Genomic DNA, 23,831 nt, shown 5'->3' with positions numbered 1-23,831 from the left:
CTATACCAGCTCCCTTCCACCAAACAGAAAGATTAGTATCATTGAAATGTAGGGCTGGAAGGGACCTCAAGAGATCATTTAGTCCAGCCCACTGCACCTAGGCAGGACAAAATATACCTAGACTGTCCCTGATGGGTGTTTGTCTAACCTGTTCTTAACCTCTAAAGATAGGATTCCACAACCTCCCTTGGAAGCCTATTCCAGTGCTTAACAATCCTTATAATTAGAAAGGATTTCCTAATATCTAACCTAAATCTCCCTTGCTGCAGATTAAGCCCATTACTTCTTGTACTGTCCTCAGTGGACACAGAGGACAGTTGATCGCCAACCTCTTTGTAGCAACCCCTTAACAGATGTGAAAACGATCAGGTCTCCCCAGTCTTCTTTTCACAAGACTAAACATGGCTAGTTTTGTTTTAACCTTTCCTCATAGGTCAGGTTTTCTAAACCTTTTATCGCTTTTGTTGCTCTCCTTGGAACTCTCTCCAATTTGTTCCAATCTTAAAGTGTGGTGCCCAAAACTGGACACAGTGCTCCAGCTGAGGCCTCACCAGCACAGGGGACAATTACCTCCCATGTCTTACATACAACGTTGCTCTTGATATACCCCAGAATTATATTAGCCTTTTTCGCAACTGCATCACATTGTTGACTCATATTCAATGTGTGATCCACTGTAAGCCCCAGATCCTTTTCAGCACTACTACCACCTAGTCAGTTATTCTCCATTTTGAAGCTGTGCATTTGATTTACAATTATAATCATTAAAAGGCGTGAATCTGAAGTCTAATAATAATAATGATGATAAAGTAGTGTTTATTACTGATTTATATTATGGTAGTATCTAGAGCAGAGGTGGGCAAACTACAGTCCGCGGGACCCTCCTGCCCGGCCCCTTCCCCGCTGTACTGCCTCCCTCACAGCCTCAGCTCACTGCACCGCCGGCGCAATGCTCTGGGCGGTGGGGCTGTGAGCTCCTGGGGCAGCAAGCTCTTGGGGCAGCGCAGCTGCAGAGCCCGGCCTGACCTGGTGCTCTGTGCTGCACCGTGGCGTGGCTGGCTCCAGCTGGGCGGTGTGGCTGCCTGTCCTGGGGCTCTGGTCAGCGCAGCTGTAGTGCCGCCAGCCACCGGTGCTCCAGGCAGCGCGGTAAGGGGGCAGGGAGGATTGGATAGAGGACGGGGGGGTTGGGATGGTGGCTAGGGGGCAGGCGTGTGGATAGGGGTCGGGGCGGTCAGAGAGCAGGGAACAGGAGGGGTTGAACAGGGGTGGATAGGGGTTCTGAGGGGGCAGTCAGGAAGGAAGGGGACTTGGATAGGGCGGCGGGGGGCAGTCGGGGTAGGGGTTCTGGGGGATCTTTACTCCTTCTCATAACACAAGAACTAGGGGTCACCAAATGAAATTAATAGGCAGCAGGTTTGAAACAAATAAAAGGAAGTATTTCTTCACACAACGCACAATCAACTTGTGGAACTCCTTGCCAGAGGATGTTGTGAAGGCCAAAACCACAACAGGGTTCAAAAAAGAACTAGATAATTCATGGAGGATAGGTCCATCAATGGCTATTAGCCAGGGTGGGCAGGAATGGTGTCCCTAGTCTGTTTGCCAGAAGCTGGGAATGAGCGACAGGGGATGGATCACTTGATGATTACCTGTTCTGTTCATTCCCTCTGGAACACCTGGCATTGGCCACTGTCAGATGACAGGATACTGGGCTAGATGGACCTTTGGTCTGACCCAGTATGTTCTCATGAAAGAGAGCCCATTTGACAAAAAAGGACACAGAAGTGCTTGAAGACAACGGTAAATTTACGAAGTGCCTACGTGACTCAGAAGCCTAAGTCCTATTTTCAAAACAGTCAGTAAAAGTCATGCATCTAAGTCACTTCTGAAAAGTGAACGTAGGCTCCTAAGTCACTTGCATGCTTCTGAAATTTCCACCCAATGGGACAAATTTTGGCTGCCCCTGTGCATATGCACCTGACTGAATTCACTACTGGGACTATGAAGAAGTTGTCTGTCCTATTAGGGTCATTACTGACTTATGATGGCAATTCTAGTAGAGTGGACAAGGCAAAAAAGTCAGATTGGAGAGAGAATGTTGGGTGAAATGGAATCAAAACGCTAAACATAGGCAGACCACTCAAAGGCAGTGGCATAGCCAGGGTTGCAGCTGTTCCACTGGCCAGAGTGCCAGGAAGCGGGAGCCAGCCCGCAGCCCCATTCCGCTGGCCGGAGCATCGGGAGGTGGGAGCCAGTCCGCGGCAAAGTTCCACCAGCCGCAGCGCCGGGAGCCAGCCCGCGGCCCAATTCCGCCGGCCGGGCTGGCTGGAGCGCCGGGAGGCAGGAGCCAGCCTGCGGCCCTGTTCCACTGGCTGGGCTGGCTGGAGCGCCGGGAGGCGGGAGCCAGCCTGCGGCCCCGTTCCACCGGCCGAAGCGCCGGGAGCCAGTCCACGGCCCTGTTCCGCAGGCGCCACTTTTGGGGAATATGGTCAGGGGAAGTGGCTGCTTCCCCTGAACCCCACTAGCTATGCTACTGCTCAAAGGGCTTGTAAAAAAAAAAAAAGCGGGGGGGAGATAAATTCAATGTTTGTAATGGCTCAGCCATTCCCAGTTTTTATTTAAGCCTAAGTTGATTATATCTAATTTGCATATCAATTCAAGCTCAGCAGTTTCTCGTTAGAGTCTGTTTTTGAAGCTTTTTTGTTGCAAAATTGCCACCCGCAGGTCTGTCATTGAATGACCAGACAGGTTAAAGTGTTCTCCTACTGGTTTTTGAATGTTATGATTCCTGATGTCAGATTTGTGTTCATTAATACTTTTGCGTAGAAGCTGTCCAGTTTGGCCGATGTACATGGCAGAGGGGCATTGCTGGCACATGATGGCATATATCACATTGGTAGATGTGCAGGTGAACGAGCCCCTGATGGCATGGCTGATGTGATTAGGTCCTATGATGATGTCACTGGAATAGATATGTGGGCAGAGTTGGCATCGGGCTTTGTTGCAAGGATAGGTTCCTGGGTCAGTGTTTTTGTTCAGTGATGTGTGGTTGCTGGTGAGTATTTGCTTCAGGTTGGGAGGTTGTCTGTAAGCGAGGACTGGCCTGTCTCCCAAGATCTGTGAGAGTGAGGGATCGTCTTTCAGGATAGGCTGTAGATCTTTGATGATGCGCTGGAGAGGTTTTAGTTGGGGGCTGAAGGTGACAGCTAGTGGTGTTCTGTTATTTTCTTTGTTGGGCCTGTCTTGTAGGAGGTGACTTCTGGGTACTCATCTGGCTCTGTCAATCTGTTTTTTTCACTTCAGCAGGTGGGTATTGTAGTTTTAAGAATGCTTGATAGAGATCTTGTAGGTGCTTGTCTCTGTCTGAGGGATTGGAGCAAATGCGGTTGTATCTAAGAGCTTGGCTGTAGACAATGGATTGTGTGGTGTGTAGGTAAAGTAGGGGCCATGAGGGTGCCATGTGGTACAATACCCACCTGCTGACAGACTCCAACGAGAAACTGCTGAGCTTGAATTGATATGCAAATGAGATACAATCAATTTAGGCTTAAATAGAGACTAGGAATAGCTGAGCCATTACAAACATTGAATCTATCTCGCCATGTAACTACTCTCACACTTCTTATCAAACTGTCTGTACTGGGCTATCTTGATTATCACTTCAAAAGTTTTTTTCCCCTCTTACTTAATTGGCCTCTCAGAGTTGGTAAGACAACTCCCATCTTTTCATGCTCTGTGTGTGTGTGTGTGTGTGTGTATATATTATATCTATATCTATATCCTCAATATATGTTCCATTCGATGCATCCGAAGAAGTGGGCTGTAGCCCACGAAAGCTTATGCTCAAATAAATTTGTTAGTCTCTAAGGTGCCACAAGTACTCCTGTTTTTTTTGCTGATACAGACTAACACGGGTGCTACTCTGAAACCTGTCACTTTGCATATAGGCAGTAAACAAGGCCCTCAAACTAACATGGGAAGAGACAGCAGGAAACAAAACAATTTGCATTTTAGCAAACACCAGCAGGGAGAAGAAAACAGCACGCAGCTTCCTTCCCCATGAGAATCCACATCACCATCCTCACAGCTTGAATAAACTTTGCTTTGAGGGGTAACCTTCAGAAGAATCCATTTCAAAGATTCACTGGACTATAAAAGAAATAGGTCTCCAGGAGACAAAAGAACCAGAACTTTAGGCTTCTGGAGTAGATCTTGACCTGCTGGAAAACTGTGGGGCAGAGAAACCATCTTGAACAAAGCCTGTATCTTGCTAGATTAAGTTTTGCACTTTTAGATGCATGTTTTCACTTTTATTTGCATGTAACCATTTCTAACTCACTGTCTCTTATACCTGAACTCACTGAAAAGCCTATCTTTTGTTAATAAACTTGTTTTACTATTAATCTCAACTAACAGTGTGTTGTTTGAATTAAAGTGTTAGTTAACGCTAGAGAAAGTGGCAAGCTGTTAGCTTTTGTCTCTTTAAAGGAATAAAGAGACCTTATTCCTCTGAATGTTGCAGGAGAGGGCTGGACATTGCAGAGAACATGGGTTTGGGAAAATTCAAAGTTGGAGGGGTGGCACTGTACCCCATATTCTTCATCAAAATATTTTTATAATATGAATATGGCATAACAAAAATATGTTTTATGCAAGATGTGAGGTATCATGTGAACGGTTTTGATTTACTGAATGTGATTATCCAATTTGTAAGCATGTATCATTTCTCTATCTGAAGTTAGGAATATCGACTATGTAGCAATTACAACTGTATGTGTACTCAGGGGAACGCCCACCAGACAGTAGGCAATCAACCTGGATGGGCCATTAAGGAGGACAATAGAACTTTGAAGATGCTAATCTCCCACCTTCCTGAGAAGCTTCCTGGGATGCTGCTTTGACACTACAAGGTCATGTGATCATGTTACCCTGGTACAGTGTCCCATCTTGAGCTGGTATTTTTCTACTGGAAGGGGATGGTCTAGGAAACAAAAGATTCCCACCATATGTAAATCCTATTTAAGGCTGTGGAGTGAGTTCATCTTGGCTCTTCTCCACTGCCTCCCCACCCCACCCACCTGAAAACACCTGAAGAAACAAAGGAACTAAACTGGGGGAAGAAGAGGGCAGGGGACTGTGTCCAGGCGAGACGGATCAGCCTGTAAAAGGAATCCCTGGATTTAAGCTGCAAGCAGTGCAGTTTACCTTCAAGAAACGCTGCAACCTGCTTGAAACAACACTTAGGGTGAGAAATTATTATTTGTAGCCAGTATTCCTTAGTGTATTAAGCTTAGTTTGTGTGTTTTGTTTTATTTGCTCAGTAATCTGCTTTGTTCTGTTTGCTCTCTCTTATAGTCACTTAAAATTTACCTTTTGTAGTTAATAAACTTGTTCTTTGTTTATTCCAAAATCCAGTTTATGCAATTCATAACTGGGGTGGAGGGGCAAAAAGCTATGCATATCTTCCTCCACATTGAGGTAGGGGGCAATTTTCATAAGCTTACGTTGTATAGATCTCTATATAGCACAAGACAATATAATTTTGAGTTTACATTCCAGAGGGTGTGTACACCAGAGTGCTGGGGAATTCCTTGACCTGAGCCCTCCCACACAGAGCTGACTGAAGACTGTGTGATTTTACAGGTGGGTATGTCCCTACCTGTGGGCGCGCGCGCTGGAGCCTGACACAGCAGCACAAAGTGTGTGTGGGGGGCAGACTGGTGGGACAGGCGGGTTCAGGGGGACCCCAGCACATCAGCGGCACCCCGCAAAGGGAGGTCCAACCCGTCACAGGGGGTGTGTTGGGATCACCTGCTAACATTAACCAAGCCTGGTAAAGATAAGAGTGTGTTTGTGATTACTACTGGCAGGCTGTTGGATTCAAAGTGGTTGACTCAGAGCTGTACAGCATAGAGAACACATAGTGCATGCTGGCTGCTGAGTGTGCACATGAACCAGGCAGGGAGCCACAAGCAACAGAAGCATTTTGGGGACTCAGGATTATAAGATAAGCGGTGACAATGTCTCCTTGTTCTGAATTGCATCCCAAAACGAGACAGCATCATCCCAGCTTTCTGACCAATATTTTGGTCTACTCTGCCTGGATGCTGAAAATTCCATGGGCCTGCTTGTCAGGAGAGAAGTTTGCCTCGGTGACGCTGGCCAGAAATTCTCTTCCACCTACTGTTGTGCAGTGTATTAGTCTCCCTGCCTGTTGCCCTCTGCCCTACAGATGGCCACTTTACCTGGTGGTGCTGTAGCTATCTGGAGTTTATTAATTTTTTGGGCTCTCCTGAGAAGAAAAACTATCAGATATTTTACTTAGAGTAACTTCCCTACATTATGTTCACTTTCAACAATGTGAGGCCTCTAATAAGGCTAGCAAGACAAGGAAGGCTGAACATTTAAGTGGCTTTGAACATAGGATGTTCAATTGTTACTTTGATGTGTCAGCCTTCTTTTTTAAAAACAAAATCTTCCTTAAGGAGAAACTGGACTAGAAATTTGTGGAGGAAGGGGTTCCAAGGAGAGCTCTGGGTAAATGATCAGGGATATCTAAGAGATGCAAAGTGCAGGAGTTTATAATGTGGTAATATAGCATACTAAACTAGATGGACCACTAGATTCTACACTAAAATGCTTTAGCTTAATTCCAAGAGATTATACCAGATAGTACAACCAATGCTAGATTATATCCGCCAATTATTTGCAATGGCATGAAATAGAATATTCTCTGAATCACGTATAAGATCACAAATGCATGCTAACAACATTCAGGCCACAAAGAGCTCATCTAAATAGACCTACATAGCCAAGAATGGGTTAAGTGCAAGTGCTAGCAGTACCTGTAGAGGAGTAGTTTGCAAAGCAGTTGAAGAGCAAGGTAAATGCTATGGACTCCCTCACTTACACATTCCAACCAATAGTATCAGATGCTCCTTCTCCAATAAATCCTACCATTGAACTAAATTACATCAGGGAGTCTCCTCAAAACAATGCAGTAAATACGTGGTTACATTGCCACTGCATGGTAAGGTGAAAAAGGACCCATGATTTTCACAACACGAGCACAGTCGAGGCGGGATATAAATGCACATAGACATTACTGGAGCAGTATTCCTCATTCATTCACTGAATAGTTTATAGCAATGCTGGTGGGCTACTGTTCTTTTTCGGAACTCCACAGGGTTTGGGGGCTTTACCTCTCTAAGCAGAACGAAAATGGACAGATTATTCAAAACGAGCATGAGTGAGGTACTTTCAGAGCAAAGAACTGAAACAGGGCCTTGAGTAAAGCTACGGTACATTTTGCACATGCTTGCCCTGAGACGCCTAACTGGGTAATCTCACTCACTCCTGTGTCCCTCCCATAACTGGGGACATGTTTGGTAAGAAGAGCTATCAAGTAGAATAATCAAATACCAAGGCTGCAGTTTGCAGCCATGATTCATTCACCAACCCCAGGATATAGGAAAGAAATTCAAAACTGCTTCTGTGTTTAGTCTGATCATAACAATATTTCACCCAGTTCAGTCTGCTTCCTGTTATTACCAAATAACTGCAACTTCAGTGTCCCTAAGCAATGAAGAAGGAGTGAGAGCATTCAGATATTGCTGATATCAGTCCTTAGTATTGCAGTAATAAACTACAGCACCCTGCCAATAACTTGCTCTTGTACACCTGGATCTGCAGTCAGTTCCTTTTGCCACTTTCTATCCAACTGCTGCTTACTTTCTGGCTAGTAGAAAGCTATAGCAGGTCTTCTCTCTCTTCATCCGTTTAGAATATCATCTATCAATACTCAGAAATGACAGTCTCCACTGACACTCCAGACAGAGAAGGTGAAGCGCACCCTCGGTGAGGGAAGCGATCAAGCTTTTTAGCGCTAAAAAATCCATTAAAATAAGTCAGATGTGTGACTGGGATAGAGGAAAGAAATTAAAGCACATTTTTAATTTCTTCCTTCCCGCCCCTTTCTTCTCATCGTTCATGCAACAGCAACTCCCTCTCCATTTTGGGGGGACAGTTACAGCTGAGCGAGAAAGCATTTAAAAACACACTGCATCGGAATAATACATCCACACCAAGAGTTACAGGTGATGTTTCTTCATTTATGTCATAGCAGCTTTAGCTACTGCACTCCCTCTGCAATCAAGCAGAGAAGCTATTGAGACTCGCTCATCTGATGGTAAAGACTACAGCAGGAATCAGCACACTAGAACAGCAGATCTCAACTAGGGGCCAGGGGTCCCCTAGGGGGCCACGAGCAGGTTTCAGGGTGTCCCCCAAAATAAGCCAGAGAGCAGGGCAAAAAGCAGAAGCCTGAGTCCCACCACCAATGGCTGAAAGCCAAGGCCAGAGCAACTTAGCTTCATGGGGCCCCCTGTGGTGTGGGGCTCTAGGCAATTGCCCTGCTTGCTACCCCCTGGCTTTTAATCTACTGGATTTGCAGAAAAAAAACAGTTGCTGTGGCACAGGTGGGCCATGGAATTTTTATAGCATGTTGGGGGGGGGGGGGGGGAAGGGGGCGCCTCAGAAAGAGAAAGGTTGAGAATCCTTGCACCAGAAAACCAGAAGGCAAAAGTTACTGGAGTACCTTTCATCCTGCTAATCAACATCTCATTTACAAGGAGACAAGCTTTCTCTGTCCACTGATTTCCTAGCTTTTGGATAATTATCCTCATTTTTGTGACTGCTTTTTTCCAGACTGCTTTCAAAATGTTCAGAAAGCTCATATTTCTTGGGTAATTGGATCTACGTTCCCTCCTGGTAATCATTAGTAGCGAGGTCTTCTTTTTTAGCCTCCGACTGGAAGTTACCCTGCTGTTAATTTTCACTTCTGAAAAAGGATACTTTATAACTTCACATATGCTGTCTTCATGAAGGCAGGAGTGCCTCTCAAACCCCCTACTTGAAACTATGGCCTTGGCTACACTTGCAGCTGTACAGTGCTGTGAGGTAAACCTGTCTTCGTACAGTTGAGTAGGGAAAGCACTGCAGTCTGTCCACACTGACAGCGCAGTGGCATGGCCACACTTGCAACATTTGCAGCTGTGTTGGGAGCGGTGCATTATGGGCAGCTATCCCAGCACTCCTGTGGCTGCAAAGTGCTATTCAAAACCGGTGGGGGGGGGGGGGGGGGGGGAGTGTGACAGGGAGTGTGGTGGGGAGAGAGAGTGCTTTTGGAGCGTGTCAGCTCTCTATTTCGCAAGTTCCGAACTCCCGGCCCCCTGCTCATTCACTCACTCACTCAAAGCACACAGCAAACTGCTTGCTTTTTCTCTGTGGTACAAGCTTTGAAACCGGCACTTCCGCATTCCTGCAGCCGGTCACAACAATGGAGAGGATTGGCCACTTGACAAGGGGATCAGTACAGTGCTGCAGGTTGATTCCTGGTACACACTCACAGGGGAGAGTTGTAGCCACTCCGCTGTCTCTCTTATGCTTCTCGGGGAGGTGGAGTACCTGCAGCGGTGCACCCAGGGAGATACAGCGCTGCAAGTGCCCTGCCAGTGTGGACGGGGAGTGAGTTACAGTGCTGGGGGAGGCTTTACAGCGCTGTAACTCGCAAGTGTAACCAAGGCCTATGTCAGTATGAGCTGTTAATACACAACTCTGGAGTTCTACTGAAGTGCCACAGTATACGGAGCAATCACCTATTTAGCATTACATAGCAATATGTTGCAATCATTACTAGTCATTTTAATAGAGAGGCCTGTGTTTGCTGTGGATAATCTTTATAGCTACTGATGTGATAAGACATTAACTACTGTTTTGTTTTCCCCTTGAAAACCCATCTTCACTACAGATTGAAGAGATCTCAAGACGCATAATGGAGAAGCGGGTGGGATTATCAGTGTATGCATCAGGGGAAAAAACCACAGGAGCGTATCACACCCTGCTGGAGCTCTCAGATTCCCTCACGTCTGAATCTCTCAGTCAAGAGCAGCAGTTTGCAGTAAAGCCCCATTTCAAAATGGCCACTTTGAGCCAATTGCATTTTCCTCTGTGTCGTTAACACATTAAAGCACCACCGCTCTCTTTCACACCTGACAGGTAGCCAGACTTAAAAGATTTGATCACTCCTAGAGAGGGAAAAGACACAAAAACAGAACATTTCCTTTGCCCTTTGAGAAGCTTCCACTTGTGCCCTCTACTCCCAAGACCTGAGGCAGACAATGGCTCACATCAGACTGGAGGTTATCTGCCAAATGGCCTGATGCCCGGTTCACATTCCAACCAGAGAGGGCTCCCTGAAGTTTTCACTATTCTTCTTTTATCCTTCCTGCCTTCTATGGACTTTCCCAGTCTGCACAGTTTTACTTTCCATTCCTCCCCACAAGACCCCGAACAAGGCATTTTGCTTCTGCAGTATGACCCTGCTGCTTTTCTGACTGAGCTGGTTATCCAAGAGGTCATCTCTCCTTTACTAATCAGCAGTGTTTTCCCCGCCCTCCACTGTGTCCAGGAAAGGTGTGCATTTGTCATGGCCTTAACAGATCATAAGGAGATCATTCCTTATTTCCCCAACGCCCTCCAAAACCCACCCAACCACCCACACCGAGTCTAGAGGCTCGGTTGGAGCAGTCCAAACAGTGAACACATGCAGGCTGTCACTTACGTATTGCACACTGCCATGGTCTGACACGACTCTCCTGTGCAAAATTCTGAGATTGTACTATACTGTAAATTGATATGGTGGAAGAAGGTCGTTGCTGAAAAAGAAAGACAGGAAAAATAAATATTTTAAAGATGTAAGCTATTTATCAGAACACTGACAGGTAATCCACAAATGAACAGGTAAAGTGGCCCTAACACTCCTGAACTTGGGGGTCTTAATGTTACAGTGTACAGACTTAAAATCAGAGTTCAAAACCTGCTCAAGATACAAATGTGAGTGTGGTGTCTGACTAAACCTGAATGACCATTTGTACACCTAACAAAACCAGCATGCAGTTTAGATTAATCTCTCATAATTAGCATGCACTGCTAAGAAATAAACGTGATTGGGTGTGACTGAAGGTTAGGACTGGCAGAGCTATATGAGTAGCAGCAGGTGATGTTGCAGGTCAGAATAGAGATGCAGTGGGGAATGTACATAGCATATAATCAGGGCCGGCTTTAGGCCAATTCAACCAATTCCCCTGAATCAGGCCCTGCGCCTAAGAGGACCCTGCGCCCAAGCCCCGGTACGACATACTGGCAAGAGCCAGTGTGCCGTACCGGGGTGGCCTAGGTTCCCCAGTGGGCAATTTAAAGGGCCCAGGCCCTTTAAATTGCCACCCGAGCCCCACTGCTGGAGCCCTGGGGTAGGGCTGTGGGGCTCTGGGGGCTATTTAAAAAGTCCGGGGCTCCCGCTGCCTCTACCGCCCCGGCCCTTTAAATAGCCGCCAGAGCCCCGCCGCTTCCCCAGGGCTCCCACAGCTATTTAAAGGACCAGGGCTCCAGCTGCCTCTGCTGCACCCCCTGCCCATACCAGCCCCGCACCCCCTGCCCTGCCCACAGCCAGCCCCTGCTGCACCCCCTACCCTACTTCCAGCCCCGCACCAGCCCTGCACCCCCTGTCCTGCCTGCAGCCAGCCCTGTACCCCCTGCCCACAGCCAGCCCCTGCCGCATCCTCTACCCTGTCTCCAGCCAACCCCTGCTGCACCCCCCTGCGGCCCTGCCCGAAGCCAGCCAGCCCCACACCCCCTGCCCTTTCCGCACCAGCCTTGCACCCCCTGCCCTGCCTGCAGCCAACCCCTGCCGCACTCCCCTGCCTGAAGCCAGCCAGTCCCGCACTCCTCTGTCTCCAGCCCTGCCAACCCCTGCCGCACCCCCCTGTGGCCCTGCCTGAAGCCAGCCAGCCCGCCCCACACACCCCTGTCTCCAGCCAGCCCCGCACCCCTTGCCCTGCCTGCAGCCAGACCCTACCTCCAGCCAGACCCATGTCCACTGGTGCCCTGCAGTTCCCAGGGCAATAACCCTGCACACCTGCTTCAATGAGGGGGGCAGGGAGCAGCTGGGACCCAAACATGTGCACACCCTAGGGTGACCAGACAGCAAGTGTGAAAAATCAGGGTGGGGGGTAATAGGATCCTATATAAGAAAGATCCAAAACTCGGGGACTGTCCCTATAAAATCGGAACATCTGGTCACCCTAGCACACCCTCAGGGAGTGGCGGGGACCCACCCATGTGAAACGGAGCTCATTAATAACCATTCAACAGTATATATGACACAATGTACATAATATATAATTTTATTATTTATATAGTTATGGAAATTAAATACTACAATGGAAGAAATTAAAGAGTTTTTTTTATAGGGTGGGTTTTTTTTTGGTTAGTCATCCCTGCCGTGGCCCCACACTTCCTAAAGCCAGTCCTGCATATAATCTTTAGTCAGCCACTTCTGTGAGTACTATCTTTGGGTAAACTTTAAAATTCAAAATAACTCTACAAGGGCTACAATGGGAGATGGCAAGAGAAACAAATCCAGCTAAAAGACACTTAGTTTCATCTTTAAAACAAACAAACCAAAAACAAAAACGAAAGAACTTTACTGGGACTTGCCTGCAAGTCAGGGTCTTAAAAATGTTTTTGGAAGACCAATGCCTCCAACTGAACCAGCAGTTTTAACAGACCCTTCAAAAGGAAAATGATGGTCCTAAAAAGAGACCTGAAAAAAAAGTTTAATGTCCTCACCAATGTCACAATCAGAGGGGGAAGAAGGGGGAAATGCACTAACATTTCCACCCTGTAGAGCACAGTTGGTTTACGCTAAACACAGCTTAGTTATCACTCAAGATATTATGACCTGCATTGCACAGTAAACATGCAAAAACATTCAATGGCTTTTAGTGTTGAAACCAGTAAAAAGAGACCATGTAAATGAAAGCCCCATTTGGGTATGGGCATCAGGCTGTGAGCTGTGTTCATACTACTTACTATTGCTGGCTAGCCACTCATTGAGGTCTATTTCTCGCGGTAACATCACTAGCTCCTTGAATTCAAAGTCAGTAATTCTCAACTTTGTGTATTCTGGCTCTAGGTAGAGTTTCTTCTCTTCTGGTACTGGCTTTTTACCATTTGGTTTTCCCTTGGATTTCCTGCAAAGGATTAGAAAAAGAGAGAAATGTTACCATTACTCCTGGTAAAGAGCCGCAGCACGCTGATATGGTCTGATTTATCCAAACTCCCCCACTCATGTACACTGCATGTGTTCTCTTGTGTAGTACACGGTCTAATTTATTTTAATATTAGCAAACAGAGAAAGATTCTATGCCATTAGAAGCCTTGCCTGGAGCATACTATCAGCACCAGCAAAGAAAAGACATGCAACCCTGCAGGAACTCAGAGTTACAAAACTGCAAGCAAGCAACCTTTAAGTGTTTTGCTTTTTTCCACCAATTTCTTTTATTAAGGCATAAGAATAAAACCCACATAATTAAAAGCCCCATACCTAGTGACTTTACAAATTGTTAATATAATCATGAAAGCTTTTGGATGCTTCTTGAATTTCAGATTGTTTTAATTATTACATCTTTCGCACTGTCTATTTAGATTGCTCAAGATATTGTGAAGACACATAGTGAGAGATTGTCACTGCCCCCAAAGAACTTGCAAGGAGGCACTGAGCTTGACTGGGGCCTCCAGAAGCTACTACAATGAAAATTACTACAGTCTTTGCTGTATGCAGCAGTATTTTGTACCTGTGATGGAGGTGGGCGGGGGGACAGACAGGGGGACAAGGTGTTGGGAACGAGCAATACAAAGATTCAGAGGTAACGAGGGAATGGCACAAGCAAATGCTTTGCAAGCTCTCCCCAACCCTGCTCTAGCCGTATATTGTAGCTCACTCCTGAGCTGCAGCACTCCTTACTACTCCAGTTCTGCAACTTTCCTGAATGGGGACAAACTGGTGTTCTGAACTGAGCATTTACTATGCAGGCAAATATGCACTAAAGACTGGGATAGAAACAGACATCTCATTTTTTAGACACGGGTTCAAATCTGTGTGTAGCGGTGATGTAGACCTGCATATATGGCACATTTTTGCCTTTTTCCTCATCAAGTATCAGGGGTAGCCGTGTTAGTCTGTATCCACAAAAACAATGAGGAGTCAGGTGGCACCTTAAAGACTAACAGATTTATTTGGACATAAGCTTTTGTGTGTAAAAAACCCACTTCTTCAGACGCACCGAGTGAAAATTACAGATACAGGCATTGTTATACTGACACATGCAGAGAAGGGAGTTACCTCACAAGTGGAGAACCAGTGTTGACAAGGCCAATACAATCAGGGTGGATGTAGTTGCAAATGAAATTTAGTTCTACAGTTTCTCTTTGAAGTCTGTTTCTGAAGTTTTTTTAGTTCAAAGTATGGCTACTTTTAAATCTGTTATAGAAAGTCCAGGAAGATTGAAGTGTTCTCCTACTAACTTTTGTATGTTACCATTCCTGATGTCCAATTTGTGTCCATTTATTCTTTTACGTAGATACTGTCCGGTTTGGCCAATGTACATGGCAGTGGGGCGTTGCTGGCATATATCACATTAGTAGATGTGCAGGTGAATGAGACCCTGATGGTGTGGCTGATGTGATTGCATCCTCTGATGGTGTCGCTAGAGTAGATATGGGGACAGAGTAGGCAACGGTTTGACAGAACTGCAGAACTAAAATTCATTTGCAAACTTAATACCATTAATTTGGGCTTGAATAGCGACTGGGAGTGGCCAGCTCATTACAGAAGCAACTTTTCCTCTCCTGGAATTGACACCTCCTCATCAATTATTGGGAGTGAACTACATCTACTCTGATTGTATTGGCCCTGTCAGCACTGGTTCTCCACTTGTGAGTTAACTCCCTTCTCTTCATGTGTCAGTATAATAATGCCTGCATCTGTAATTTTCACTCCATGCATCTCACGAAAGTTTATGCCCAAATAAATGTGTTAGTCTTTAAGGTGCCACCGGACTCCTTGTTGTTTCCTCATCAAGTTTCACAAAGAAGAAACTGAGCCTGTTCCAGTCACCACCGTTTTCCTTATGACCTGTTCTTAAGGTTCGCAGACGTAAATCTCAACCCAAGCCAATAATCCCATGGCTAGACTTCAGTGAATCATGGTTTGAATGTGCTGACCCACCACATGCTCACTGCTCCTGATGGATTTTTAAACAAAAAAGCAATGTATGTTGTCAAGCTTTTGTTTATTTACGTGTCACCCATGTCTCTGCAGTGACAAACTAACCTACCTAGAAGGGGAAGGGACTATTCTAGTGCTGAACAAGTACAATAGGCATTGTACACTTAGCACTGGAACATGAACGTTGGGTATCAGATGCTCAGATTATTTTAGCTCAGGCATTCTTGGTTTAGGACAAAATGTTTTTCAAATCTAGAAAAGCAAGACAATTCCACCTTTGGAGATCACTGCTTTAAATTGTGCTATTGAAATTAGCCTGGATTCTATCCCAAGAAAACCTAGCCTTGAAGTCATGCTGTATACAGACAGCATATAGACTTCAAAAGAATCTTTAAATAGTGCCTGTCTGTGATGTATGTAAACTGTAATTATGGCTGCAAAGGATCAGACACATCCTTCCTAGAAAGGGCACTTGAAGGTTCAGTAAAACCTGAATGAGGAGTATGAACCTTCTTCCATCAAAAGATGTATGACTATCAGGATCTAACTCCTTAGGTACTCTAAGTCTACCCCTTTAAAAATGCTTTAAACATTCACGTGGCCCAAACCAGTGAGTCAGTGTTCTGCACTGTTGTATGGGAGACCTGGATTTGATTTCTGATCTCTTGCTCCCGGGATAGAAACTAGGAGGCCAATATAAGAGTGCCTCATATTACTCTGTGCCAGCAGTTCTCAAATAGTGGGTCATGACCCTGTTTTAATGGGGTCGCCAGGGCTGGTGTTAGACTTGCTGGGGCCCGGGGCTGAAGCCGAAGTCCGAGCCCTACTGCCTAGGGCTGAAGCTGAAGCCAGAGGGCTTCATCCCTGGGCGGTGGTGCTCAGGCTTTGGTTTCAGCCCTGGGCAGCAGGGCTCAGGTTAAATTCCCCCACTGCCCAGAGCTGAAACCCTCAAGCTTTGCACACCCCAGAGCGGTGGGGCTCGGACTTCGGTCCCTCTTCTGTAGGTCATGAAGTAATTTTTGTTGTCAGAAGGGGATTGTGGCAATGAAGTTTGAGAAATCCTGCTCTATACTGACTTTACATTGAAGAGTTGTCTCCCATCCCCCCCATTATCCCCCTCCCCCCTCACTGGCCAGAAGGAAGGCAGACAACATGCAAAGTCTTGAGTAAGACAGTTGTAAGGAAGAGAGAAAAAAATCGGGGAGATCTTCAAGGCTACAGAGGACGCCTCATCTTGTCTATTTGTACATTTTACATGTAGTGTATTTACAAGCCACAGATGCACAGAAATCTCATAGTAAGTGCCAGTTAGGGGAAGGTCACACTTCGTCTAACTACAGTAATGAAAGGGTTAATGAGATAGCTGTGAAAGAGGACTTTTGTAACCCCAAACATGTTTTAACTAGTAGGAATGGCCCATGAAAGTAAACTAAAAACCAGCTATACAAAGACTGGCTGATTTATTACACTGCTTCTCACCTCACTCAGCCCCTGCCTTCCCGTTGTTCAGAACACTGAATTCAAGCTAAGCTTAAAAAAAATCTGCAAAACTTCTCTCCTGAGTTTGTCTAACAAACAGAACCTGGCCTACAAACTAATTCTTCAAACTACTTCCCAGCCAGGGGACATTGTGTGTCAACTTGGATACATTTTCTTCATGTTAAAATCCTACGTTTTACAGTGGACAGAGGTATAACTCTGGAGGGCTGCCAAGTTAGAACAACTCTGGGTTTGATAACGTAACTCTTGCCTTCATCCCTGCAGTTGCAGTGAACTTCCAAGTATAATGTTGAGCTCTAGACAAGAGAAAGGTTCATGAAAGATGCATTTGCTGCTTTGAGAGACATAAACCGACTTATGCAAGGTATATTTGGATGTTTTGTCTCTAGTTCTACTAGAATTTTCACAGAACTTGAAGTGTTCATCATTGAAAAACTATTGTAACACCAGAAGAAAATCTTTTTCAGGAGTCAGTCTTTGGTTTTAATCAAAGTATCTTGACTGTAAACAGATGAAGCAGCCTGTTCGACCTCTTTCTTTTGCAGGAATGCTATACTCAGACTTGGAACCAGTTTATCCTGGCAGTAAACAGTACAAATCCAGTTGAAACTGTGTACTTAGCTCCTAGCTAACCCAAAGCACTCAAGGCCACTGAATTGCTCCATTCCAAGCAGAGACCTACATCACCCCGCCACTGCTCAAACCAACGTAGGCAGATTCTGTCCTGCACCTTTACAGGTGCAGAGGGTCTCAGTGGAAATTACCATACACGCAAAATAAAATCATGTTTTGGGATGGTTCAGGGCATTTAGAACAACAGATAGGTGGTGTTTTCAAAACTGAAACCAGTTTAAAACTGGAGCAAAAAGCAGCAAGGTGCATTCAATGTCCTCATCCCAGACAGGCTGGCGTGAAAAGTTTCACTAAATTGCTATTGGCTGAGATTAGGGTAAAACAATGCTCTGAGGGAGAAGAGAATCTGACTCCTGCCTCTTCTATAGGATAGTGCTACATCAAATGCCTAAGACATGGAGGAATGATGGTATGCCACATCAGGCAAGAGCAACCTTCCATGGGAAGGAGGAGGGGGGAAAGAGGGATTAAGAGGTCAAAGCTGGCTTGTTGTGCAGACAGGCTACTGGCGGGAACCACAGGAGAAAGCCAGATGTGCAGAGTCAGCTTTTCAGTGAGTAAGTGGGCTGTTCCTACTTCATTCTCATCCAATGCTTCTCCCCAGTTTCAGTACAGAACAAATTTACTTTCCCTGAGTCTGCAAGTTTCTGAACATTGTTTCTGCACACAAATGGCTATGCTCCATCTTAAAAAAAAAAGTTTACCTCTGCATAGGAACAGCCGTTTTATGCTGCTGACCATGCGACCATTTTGTGTCATTGTAGCATCGAGACATGGCAATGGGCGCCAAATCCCTCTACAAAATGCCCAGTTTAGATCTCCAGTACCCTGAAGATGAACTTCCTGAAGAAGAATTAGTTCCCTTTCCAATATTTTAGTCCCCTTCTCAAAAATATTAAGTTGAGGACAATGTCCCACTGGCCAAATAGATACATGATCACAAAATATGAAGTTTTATTCATATCACCAAGACACTTGAATATCAAACTTCAACTGGCAGTAGGAAAAATTTTGCTCACCTTGTTTAGGTACTGAGGGCTTGTCTACCCTACTGCTTAAGTCGATGCAACTTATGTCATGCAGGGATGTGAAAAAGCCACCCTCGAGTGATGTATGTTACATTGACTTAAAGCGGTGTCTACACGAAGCTACGTCAGTGGGAAATGCTCTCCCGCCGATATAGCTTCCACCTCTCATTGAGATGGGAGTAATTATGCTGATGGGAGAGCATTCTCCTGTCGACATAGCACGTCTTCATTAGACGTGCTACAGGGGCATAGCTGCATCAGTGCAGTGTTGAAGAATCACCATAAAAATTGTTTCTACCAGTGAGTTTTCAGTGTGTATTGATAATAGGAGATATATAATAAAAAATATTGTAGTGCACAATAATTAGACTCAAGAGAATCTTAAGAACATCAAGTGCTGGACTGATCAAGCTTGTGAAATTGCAAAGCAACGCTCCAGCCTAGCAACCAAAGCTGAATTAATTGTTTTCGTGAACCCCAGATTCCCAGGTGCAAAGTGCTGGTTCTAGTGTGGAAGATGATAGCCAGTACTAAGTATTTTACATGTTTATGTTCACTGCACCATGCCACAACATTACAGAAACATTTTTAAAGGTGATCACACTTGAGTAAGAGCACAAATGTTGGTACTACTTTCCAAATAAACTGGTCAAACTGAGGCCCATACATTAATTTAATGTTGATAAATATAGTTACCTACAAATATAGGTTAAAAAGTTACCTCCTCCTTTCTACCCCAATCCTTCAATCAAGTCTACAGTTACTTCAGCTGAGAGGCTGCTTCTAGGAAAACACTCGCTATGAAACATTTCCAAAGGCTCTTGATGAAATATTTTTCATGCTTTTTTTTGGTTATAAAAAGCATATGTCCAGAAGCCCTTTCCACATTCTCGATTTAATATAAAAAAGCCACATAAATAAGAAAAAAATGGTTTATGTAGCCTCTTTCAAGATATCCCAGAGCATTCTCTCAGGTGAAGAAAAAAACACTGATAGTGGTATCTACCAACAAATATGAGCAGCTCTTGGAGCCTTCGCTGTTAGAAGCTACTTAAAATAGAGGAAGGGTGATAATCAGGACACTGGAATTAATACCACTGTGTTCAAGGAACATCACAGAATCCACCGTCTACCTGGGTAATCACTAGAGAGCTTGATCCAATGTCTCCTTAAAAATGTGACCTTAAAAAGGATGGCACCTATCAAAAGGCAGCACTCCTATTCCTACACTGCAGTGTCAACACTGAGGAAAAAAAATCAAGTCTTGATTCAAATTCTGCAACCTATGCCCTTCTGGACAAAGACCAGAGAGAACTCTGTAATTAAGCTTTTCTGATATCGACATTTATCAAGCCTTAGCTGCACCTGCCAAGTATACACATGCATTTGTCTTTTGTATAAAAGTCTAGTTGATTGGTTTTTGGGTACGGTTAAGGGGGCTTCCTGAAAACTTGCCCCAGATCAGTGTATAAATGTCAGTGGAAAACATCCTTCATGAGGCATCCAAGCATTTTTTCTTCATCTGTTGTGATGAGAGATCAGTTCACATCTCCCCGCTCTCTCTGAGGAAACAGCTCAGCTGTGTTTATTCACAGGTAAAGCAAGACTGCAAACTAATTCCTCACACTGCTCCCAGTAAAGGTCATATCAGAAAAGAGCTCTGTTGAAGAAAATGCCACAGGCACAAATCACATCAGACTGTGAAGGAGTGCGGGTGGGGGTGCAGAAAGAAAGGACACAGACAGTAGGGAGGTCACTATGTAAAGGGTTTTAGAAGAAGGTTAAGTAAACTAGCTCGAGCCAGACAATATAGTCATTGCAGCTGTGCTTCTAGTAGGGCTTCCATACTCTCTGCTTTGTATTCATCTGAAAAAAACATTTTAGCTGTAAGCCTCCCTGGGATAGCTCTAGAAAAACAGGAGGTAGAGGACAACCACAATGACTGACAAGCCATCTGGGTCACTGATTGCTTCCTTTAACTAGCTGCATTTTATTTTTCTTAATGAGATTTAGAAAAAAACGGCTATTTCCCAGGTGTCTTTGTTATATCTGTTCTGTTAATCAAGATCTGAAACCCCATCTCTCTCCCCCACCCCTCTTTCATATCCTCCTTGACTAGAAGCCAAATAACTTCATTGGCCTAAATACCACTTTGGAGCTTTGCATGGTCAAAGCACTGAACAACTGTTTAGCCTCAATACCATATGAAGTAAGTATTATCCCTATTTCACAAGAGGAAACTGGCTTGTCTATGTTAAAAAGTTGCACCGGTTTAACTCCCATTTTAAAACTGATCTAGTGAAACCAATACAACCTCCTTACCCCACAACATAGATGCAGTTTAACCTAGTTTAAATCAATGTAACTTGCATTGGTAAATTACTGAGTTAAACTGAAGTTATTTAAACCGGTTGATGGGGTTTTCACCAGTTTAAGTGACACAAACCAGGCCTAAGTAACTTCCCTATCAAATTCAGTAGTTTACGTTGATGTCTAAGTTGAGCATCACACTATTCCACTGTTCCAGAGTGTTTTATCCAGCAAACCCATGGTAGCTATTTCTAAGGCCTTGGCTACACTGGCGCTGTACAGCGCTGCAACTTGCTGCGCTCAGGGGTGTGAAAAAACACCCCCCTGAGCGCAGCGAGTACAGCGCTGTAAAGCGCCAGTGTAATCAGTGCCCGCAGTGCTGCACGCTCCCTCGCAGCGCTGCAAGCTACTCCCCTCGGAGAGGTGGAATACAAGAGCTCTTGCAGCTCCTCCATCCCTCCCGCCCCTGGGGGAATGTAATCCAATGTCAAAATTCCAACCCAAGAATCAAAAGAGTTTGATACTTCAGTGGAAATTGACATAGCAAGTCTGATAAGCATTCTGTGCCAGGTTTCCTGTCTCCCCATTAGCCAAGCCTCAAAACTCACAACCCATCCCAAATACCCAGGAAAAGGAGAAAGGAAGACGATGGATTAAGAATCTGGAGTTGAGGCCAATGAAATACTGATTTGTAGCTGTGATGGGTTGGATCACAGAAATCCCCTTGGGAGCTACCACCTAATGTACCAAAACTACTTCTATTCCTGTTTTCCCTGCCAGCTCAGGACTCCAGCACCCTGTCTTGCTGAGTCAGACACTCCCGTCTGCTCCAGCACAGACTCAGGGTCTGAATTACTTGCCCTAAAGCTGCAAGTTTACCTGAAAACAGCTCACAGAAGTGTGCTTGTCTTTAGCACTCAGATGCCCAACTCCCAATAGGGTTTAAACCCAAATAAATCCATTTACAGGGTAAACTCAAATTGTTCGCCCTCTATAACACTGATAGAGAGATATGCACAGTTGTTTGCTCCCCCAGGTATTGATACATACTCTGAGTTAATTAATAAGGAAAAAAGTGATTTTATTAAATACAGACAGTAGGATTTAAGTGGTTCCAAGTAGTAACAGACAGAACAAAGTAAATCACCAAGCAAAATAAAATAAAATGCGCAAATCTAGGTCTAATCAAACTGAATACAGATAATCTCACCCTCAGAGATGCTCCAGTAAGTTTTTTCTCAGACTGGACACCTTCCAGGCCTGGGCACAATTCTTTCCCCTGATACAGCTCTTGTTCCAGCTCAGGTGATAGCTAGGGGATTCTTCATGATGGCTCCTCCCCTCCTTTGTTCTCTTCCACCCCTTTATATATCGTTTGCATAATGCGGGAACCCTTTGTCCCTCTGGGTTTCCATCCTCCCCATCCCCCACTGGAAAAACACCAGGTTAAAGATGGATTCCAGTTCAGGTGACATGATCACATGTCACCGCAAGACTTCATTACCCACTTGTCAGCACACACATATACAGGAAGACTCACAGGTAAACACAGCCATCTGCAGACAATGGGAATCATTAAGATTCCAAACCACCATTAATGGCCCACACTTTGCATAATTACAATAGGTCCTCAGAGTTATATTTCATATTTCTAGGTTCAGATACAAGAGTGGTACATTTCTACAAATAGGATGATCACACTCAGTAGATTATAAGCTTTGTAATGATACCTTACAAGAGACCTTTTGCATGAAGAATATTCCAATTACATTATATTCATTTATTATCATGTTTTTATAAAACCATATAGACTGCACAACATCACAGTAGCTAGTAATTTATAGATGCTTTTTAAAGTGGCTAAATCATGATCTCAGGTATCATCCATGATTAAGGTTGTGCAGTGATAAATCCTAACAAAAAACAGGAGATTCAGGGCAAAGCACCTCCCTTACATTGGGACCACTTGGCTTTAGTGGTCTGAATGTGCAATTTTTTAAATTAAGTGCACTCAAAAACTTTAAAAAAATGGATATAAAAATAGCATAGAAAAAACCTTTACTGAGCAAATATAATAAACAAAAATCTTTCCAAAAGCTTAATGTTTATCAATTTTTAAAAACAAAAAAAGATACCCATATAAAATTTACTACATTTCATTTTGAAAACAAATGAATCAAAGAAGTTATTTGAAGTTATCTATTTAGCTACTTATAAAGTAGTCCAAAATACTAATTCCCAAAGTCTGCATATTTTCAAAATATTTAATGTTTTGAAAATTGTTAAAGAAATGCACATGTGGATTTAAATGCTGTGTTTCACACTGGAACAATTCAGTGCGTGATTTACAAACCCAGCAACCCAGAAATGCTACAATGCCTTACACCTGCACACATTCCCTGCCATTCTACTGTACATATTGATGTCATAAGCCCAGACACTGTGCCAAAACTTGTTTGCCTGGATTTTATTCTTGAGATTTCAAAAAGAAAAAAGGAATGAATACACCTCTAGGATTTTTTTTAATATCCACTGATAAAATTATAGTGTGAAGCATTCTTGTCAGATGCTACCTTTTCAGTAGTCTCCAAAGACACAAATTGGCCTCTTAAAACGTGAGCTAATGTGGAATTATACAGGCAGTGAGCCAATATTTTAACCATATCTTCTAGGCCTTGAATTCCTTCATGTTTGATGCTTTGCAGGGAAGAGAGCTCAAAAGGGATGCAATTCAAGAAGACAATTTTGTTGGATGTTTTAATTTCAGCTTCTCTCTCCACCTCCCTTCTGTGTAATAAATCAAATGGGAGGTGGGTGAAAAGCGAAAGCGAGTATAAACAACTTGAAGAAAAATCTCATGCTTCTATGTGATCTCTTCGCAGAAGACAACACCAGAGATTTCAGCCATCTATGAGAAAGTCCAAGGCTTTATGGGGAAATGTAAATGAACCACTAATAGATTTCTTCATTACCATTATCCTTTTCCCCATAATCAGCATAATCAATGAGGGATTAATTAAAACTTGAAAGCCCCAGGCTCCTCTACTGGAAATCAGTTATCAGTTAATTTCTACTTAGGGTTATTCTGCCTAAGCGTCAGAGTTTTGAATCTATTCACAGAAGGAAGGAAACAGTTTATGACCTAACATTTATGACTTCCATTTAAGTTCTAGGCAAGGAACTCCCATCAAGAACAATGAGGCAGCAAACAGCACTGATGTTTTTACAGGACA

General features: G+C 44.3%; 1 protein-coding gene across 7 annotated transcripts in view; it reads right to left on the bottom strand.

The window, feature by feature from the left end:
• The window catches only part of MOB2 (MOB kinase activator 2), a 166,629-nt gene that overhangs the window by 4,859 nt on the left and 137,939 nt on the right, over positions 1–23,831 (bottom strand). For all 7 annotated transcript variants that reach the window (XM_034770309.1, XM_034770303.1, XM_034770310.1 and 4 more), the window contains exons 2-3: positions 12,931–13,091; positions 10,622–10,715 (exon numbers count right to left, since the gene is read on the bottom strand). In XM_034770309.1, the coding sequence (XP_034626200.1) occupies positions 10,622–10,715; positions 12,931–13,091 (255 nt within the window). The remainder of the gene's footprint in view (positions 1–10,621; positions 10,716–12,930; positions 13,092–23,831) is intronic.

This window comes from Trachemys scripta, chromosome 4, assembly GCF_013100865.1.
Source record: "Trachemys scripta elegans isolate TJP31775 chromosome 4, CAS_Tse_1.0, whole genome shotgun sequence".
NCBI lineage: Eukaryota > Metazoa > Chordata > Testudines > Emydidae > Trachemys > Trachemys scripta.
Note: the sequence above shows the minus strand (reverse complement) of the source record. Positions and strands in the feature narration are given on the sequence as shown.